This window comes from Alosa pseudoharengus, unplaced genomic scaffold (assembly GCF_046254945.1).
Source record: "Alosa pseudoharengus isolate Yale_2024_CS ecotype anadromous, Long Island Sound unplaced genomic scaffold, YU_APseudo_1.1 YU_APseudo_1.1_scf_5, whole genome shotgun sequence".
Classification (NCBI taxonomy): domain Eukaryota; kingdom Metazoa; phylum Chordata; class Actinopteri; order Clupeiformes; family Clupeidae; genus Alosa; species Alosa pseudoharengus.
In genome coordinates, this window is record NW_027468837.1 from 35992339 (window position 1) to 35998098 (window position 5760).

Consider the following 5760-nt stretch of genomic DNA (forward strand, 5'->3'; position numbering starts at 1 on the left):
GTTTGGCTCGGGTACATTCACAAAAAGACCCTAGGTTGCATTTTGGCGAGAGTTACGCTTTAAATTGTGTGTGAAATGTATATTTTCCCAGGTCATTGAAATACTAACATGAATATATTTCTGCTATTGTTATCAACAGCTGGTGGAGGAATCAAAAAGTCTGGGAAGAAATGAAGCACTGTAAAGACCTCGTTACAAACCTGGGGAATACCTCAGAAATGTCCCCCTTTTTATTTGGGTCCAGATTTGGAATATTTTTAATACACATAACAGGATGACTTCATGTCTCTTGTGAAGAGAGAAAATTAAAAATAAATGTCTTGGCATCTAGTGAAACTTCACATTTGTAAAGTAGTGTGACTGATTGTACAAAATGTTGTCTATTAATAGCATGGGTCTAGCACTGTACTTGCACTACATGATGTAACCGCAGTGGACCACAGAGCGGTCTGTGTCTAATGGGCGTCCTGGTGCCCCAGCTTGGCCATTTTAAGCCTCAGCGTGTCTATCTCCAAGTTCAGCTTCTCGCGCTCAAGCAGAAGGTTCCCCTTCTTTTTGTCCTGTAGGTCGTCTCTACACCCTGCAAAGTCCAACAGTTGGGTCTTGTCAACAGCTTTCTGTTCCCCGGTACCTGGGGGGGAAAAAACAAGAATGACTCTTCATTTTTGTTTTATCCAAATGCCCAAATCTCAAAAAGAATTCACTCATATATTATTACTTAATCTTGATGCCTGTGTACTGAAATTCATTGTATAGATGTGCATTTTGTTGCTTATGTGTTTTTTTTTGTTGAATGTCGAGGGTATGGAAGTAGAATGGACTGGGTGAAGGGGAATGTCTGAGAATAAACTACAGTCATGCTGCTTACTCTGGCGTGTGGTTGTGCTCATTTTCAGCTCCACTTCCACTGGGTAGTGGTCACTCACTTTCAGGGCCTGTAGTAGACATTGCTTATACAGTTAACTTAACCCTTCAATGGTTATGTCTGAAATAACAAGAGTTAAGGCTTTCAGGTAATGTTTACCTATGGGTCAATTAGATTGTTAAAAGAGAAAAGTGTTGCAATGAATATGTAAAAAAACAAGGCAGAAGCAATAAAAGGGATAATTATTCAATATAAGATATCCTGGTTAAAACCTATACACCATCAGCATTTTACAGCCAAAACATCTTGTGGTAGATTTGACAAAACATCTTCTACTGCAGACATTGTGCATATGAAAAGGTCAGTTCATGTTTGAAAGTTCAATTCTACACCTTTCTGTCCAGACCCAATAGGTAATAACGAATGTTGCATTTCAATGAGAAATATTATCAAAAATCACCTGCTCAGTCGAAAGTCCATAAGCTGCTTGGAAATTGAATGGTTTGGCAGAGTTTGGGACCACAGCTTCCAGCATGTCATTTCCATACACCACAATCCTATCAATTATAAATGATCTAATTTTTACTTGTCAATTACACATAAATAAATGTTATTTTAGTTAAATACATACAAACTTCATTAGACAAGTAAGAAACACATTGATGAGAAAAAGTATGATCTGTGTCAAGGTTAGGAAACATAGGGGAGAAGAGATTGTGAGACAGAGAGATTTTATACAAAAATCATAATCTCCATAAGTGATTATGTGTGACTCACCTGTCATAGGTGTTATCATTGCCATTGTTTACTGTAGTGTCCACATCATCGCTTATGAGCCAGTGAAAGTTCTTATCACTGCGAATGCGGATTTGCTTCATGTCTTTTTTGGATACATAAGATCCGTCTGCATTGAAGTCACCTAATATCATGACATTCTGATATCAAGAGAACGAGTCACTTGCACATATATAACATTTTACTAAATCTTAATCATGTTTTTCTCACTAATACATCACAATTGTTTTTTTTTTACAAATAGTGCACTGAAACAATAATGACCACATGTAGGCCAATGTGTGCACAGCAAAGGTGATCCATAACAGCAAAAATACAACGAAAACACTTACATCTGTGCTCCATTTCTTCTTAATATCCAGAAAAACATCATAGATCTCATCCAACTCCTTCTCTGAATCTTCTGGCTTGGTGTGTACAGGGATCATAACTAGGTCTTTAAGCACTACAGAAAACAACATAAATAATGAAACAGATTAAGTATGTGTGTGTATGTCTACATTTGTGTGTGTGTGTGTGTGTATGTGTGTCTACATTGTGTGTGTCTGTGTGTGCACAAGTTCACAAAAATGTAACCAGAGGAGTGTAGATGTGATAGGTGTGTGTGCACCAATGGGAGAAGAGGCAAAGAGACTAATACGTTGTTTTCCTCCATTTAAGACATTATAGTGAGTATATGGAGATAGATAACAATGTTTTGTTTATCTTGAAGTATTAGTTTCATGTTTCCGCTTGTTGGCTATAGAAATATGTGATCCATGCAAATCTGTCACCACATCACTGATTCTTTCCAAAGACTTTACATCTTGGTTTGGTGCTTTTGGAAGCGTGTGTGTGAGTGTGTGTGTGTGGTGTGTGCGGGGGTGGGATTGTTGAGTGAATCTCCTACCAGTATTGAGGCAGCGGAAGCGTAGAATGTAGGGTTCCCGCTCAAACGCGTCCTCATCTCCAGGCTGCTTGTCTGCATACTGGTATGATTCCACTAAATCCACCAGATCGTCCCTAAACATGACATTCAAATTAACACACCAAATACTACAAATGGCCACACCTGGCTCAAAGTAGGGATCATAAATAAATGCATAATTAGGCCTAACATTGAATCTATTACTGATGTTTAAAGGTATTATATTATATCTAATATAATTAAGCCTAACATATCATTATTGTTTTCATAAAAAAATGCAAGGTTTGTAAGAGTAAGAGATCATATTCTTTTCTCACCTGTATAAAAACATAAACTGCTCCTTATAGCGGCTTCTTCCCAGGCGACTGCTGATTTTTAAGGTGTAATGATGTTTCTTATTCGCCCTACAAATGAAAGTCACACATAAGCAACATTGAATGACTTAAAGATGTATAATGCAAGAACGATGACTAGTGTTTAAAACGGGCATTACAGTCCAACATCAAAACATTTGAGAGCATTAAGTGGGCTAATCTGTCAATCCAAAGGTTGAAATGCTACTAGCTGTGTGATTGGTAAATTGGCCGAGGGTGGTGCAGCAGGCCAAAACACAAACTCAAAACATTAACAGTATTTGCAGGCTGCAAATGAAAGTTTGAATTGTGAATATCCTGGCATCCAGACAGATGGCTAAATTCTGTGAATTACTTTCCATTTTCAGGAACAGTTAGTATAACATTACAAAAGCATATATGTTAAACCTTTAAAAGTCTAATGCTGTTTGCAGGCATAATGCATAAAATCCCTGTTCTTTCAGGGCAATGACCTCCCTGAGACATCTGAACCTCTTTCATCTAGGCTACAGCTCATAGATCTCTATACTGCCTGTCTGACGGGGCGTGGCCCCTTTCCTCCATCTGCTCCCAGAATTTGTCAGGATCCCATCCCATCAGGAATGTGTCAGGAACCCTTGCTGTCCTGCATTCTATCACTGTACAAGTGAACTTCAAAGGCAAAGGTATGTTAATCCTCAAAATCTACTCTGCAGTGCTTTCCCATTTTGACTCTCAAAATGCTTTTGTTTGGTTATGAAAAAATGTCTGCTTATTCCTAGTCTCTCTGTGAAAAGTAGTGATTCAATGAAGACTGCTGATGGATATTTACTTGTTAAGCGCCTCCATGAAGGTGCCCACTGCATCTCCAGATGCATCAACCACCTCCAGAATCAGAACGACATCATAACGTGAAACAATCTGGATTTTTTTTTCAACAAAAGGGTATATGGTGATTATTGGGAGATCCAAATTTGTTCACTAAACTGAAGAAAAATTGATGATTATTTCATTCATAATTCATGATTATTCTATTCACCTTGACAAGAATGCTGAGTACGTCTGGATTAGAGAGCTTGGTTCTCCCAAATTTTTGAATGTTGAATGATGCCACCTTCATGATGTCTGCGTATTAAGGTCAAAAGCTGTTGCTGGATGCTTGCTGATAACTGCTTGCCCTCTGGTGGTGACAGGTGAGATGGCAAGCACATATTTATCTTAAAATGCAAATATCTTGTCCCCCACCCACCCCATTGTTTCTTAACATGTCCCAAACATGTCTAACAGGCAAAACCCCCCAGTGTAAGACCCTGACCCAGATCTTGTGTGGACTTGATCCTGCTCATTATGATATGACAGGGGAGGCCCACCTAACACACATCAACATGTTCACAGTTGTCATTCTTAATGATAGGACATTCACATCTAGTGTTGTCCAACTTGTCCAATACCAAACTTTGTACCTTTGGTACAATAACATGCTTAAGTATCTGAAATGACAACGGCAAAAACCTTAAACATCAGTAATAGATTTGATAGTACTGGCCTACAGGAGAGAATGTGGAACATTTAAATCTTTTTTAACCTGATAACAAATCCATTTTTTAAACCTGATTAAAACACCAATTGTAAGTGGTCAAGAATCAACATTTCATGGGTATTGATACCTTTCTTCATTCTTTATTGATACCTTTCTAGCATTGTGCAACACTATTCGCATCACTTAGCCACTACTTCACTTTCTGATTGAAAATCTGATTGACAAAATCTTTCAACATTTTTATAATTAAAATTTCAAGGGTGAAAGTGATACATCCTAGAGTGTTGGAAAGCTTATTGAAAATGTAATGTACTCAATACCGTGTTTGTTTGCATAATGACATATTGTAAAGCATAATGACATATAGCTGATACAGACATTTTCTTAGAATAAAGAAAAGCACAAGCAATATGTTAGCTTAAAGTCATTATTGTAATAATTTGTGTGTACAGTGTATGGGTTACCAAAATCCTACCTTTACTAGTCTGTACTAGTCAGGTTTGGTTGAAATCAGCTAAAACTCAAACAGAAGCAAAAAGAAAAGCTTGTAAAAGATCAGATTCCATAATAATATGCTGTCGTCCCTACTCCAGTTCAGACACGTTTGGGGACCACTCTCCCTTCTCTCGAAGCATTCAAAAGAGTGGAAGCAGGTAAGAGGCCGTGGAATTTTCCAAGTAGGTGTCCCAGCATCATGGACTTCAACTGCTTGACTTTAAACTGCTTTCAGGCGGGCAAAAGTGACCATTTCTAAAACAATGCCATGACTGAACGCATGCTTGTATGCACTCTCCTGTTCTGGGTTTTGCTTTTCACAATTACATCCAAAAACTACCTGAGTTACCACTGCACAGACTAAATAACACACTGGTCTAAAATGATAGAACATTTGATGGAAACATAAACACAATAAACATGCATCAAATGAATGAGTTAAAGAAACAAGTTTCTGTATCTGAGGCTTCACTCACCTTGAGATGAGGAAACGATGGACAGCAGATAAGGAAACCAGCTTGGTCTCTCAGGGAACAAACTACAATGGCACTCTTGCTGTGGAACTTTATTTGTTGAGGTTACAGCATCTGTGATCTGATTGGCTGTTGCCTGATCTTCTGTCCAGCCCTGTCTGGTCTTGGCGCAGACCCAGCATGGCTCCACTCTTCAAAAGGACCTCAGCGTGGTCTCGGTTGAGCCCCTCCAGGGAAAATAACAGGAGAAACAGGAAAGGGAGAGTATATGGTCCTCATTAAGAGTTGCTTAAAGGCCTCAGATAACACCCTGCACTGGCTGCCTTGAGCCATGTGACCATATGACCCAAGCA

At 38.6% G+C, this 5760-nt stretch overlaps 1 protein-coding gene across 1 annotated transcript; it reads right to left on the bottom strand.

Annotated features, from left to right (window-relative positions):
• Positions 1-455: 455 nt before the first annotated feature.
• LOC143104915 (deoxyribonuclease-1-like) lies at positions 456-5554 on the bottom strand. The gene is made up of 10 exons (XM_076269245.1): positions 5411-5554; positions 3939-4079; positions 3732-3820; positions 2885-2971; positions 2550-2662; positions 1993-2105; positions 1643-1800; positions 1326-1422; positions 869-935; positions 456-631 (listed from the first exon to the last, which is right to left on the bottom strand). The coding sequence occupies exons 2-10, from the start codon at positions 4017-4019 to the stop codon at positions 456-458; spliced, it is 981 nt and encodes a 326-aa protein (XP_076125360.1). The 5' UTR covers positions 4020-4079; positions 5411-5554.
• Between the last annotated feature and the right edge of the window lie 206 nt (positions 5555-5760).

Bases quoted from the DNA above. Each gene is read 5' to 3' on its own strand.
- LOC143104915 (XM_076269245.1), bottom strand. From the start codon at position 4,019: ATGAAGGTGGCATCATTCAACATTCAAAAATTTGGGAGAACCAAGCTC. The intron at 2,972-3,731 runs GTAAATATCCAT...TTTCATTTGTAG, and splicing joins TTCATGGAGGCGCTTAACAA to GGCGAATAAGAAACATCATT. The intron at 2,663-2,884 runs GTGAGAAAAGAA...TGTCATGTTTAG, and splicing joins CAGTTTATGTTTTTATACAG to GGACGATCTGGTGGATTTAG.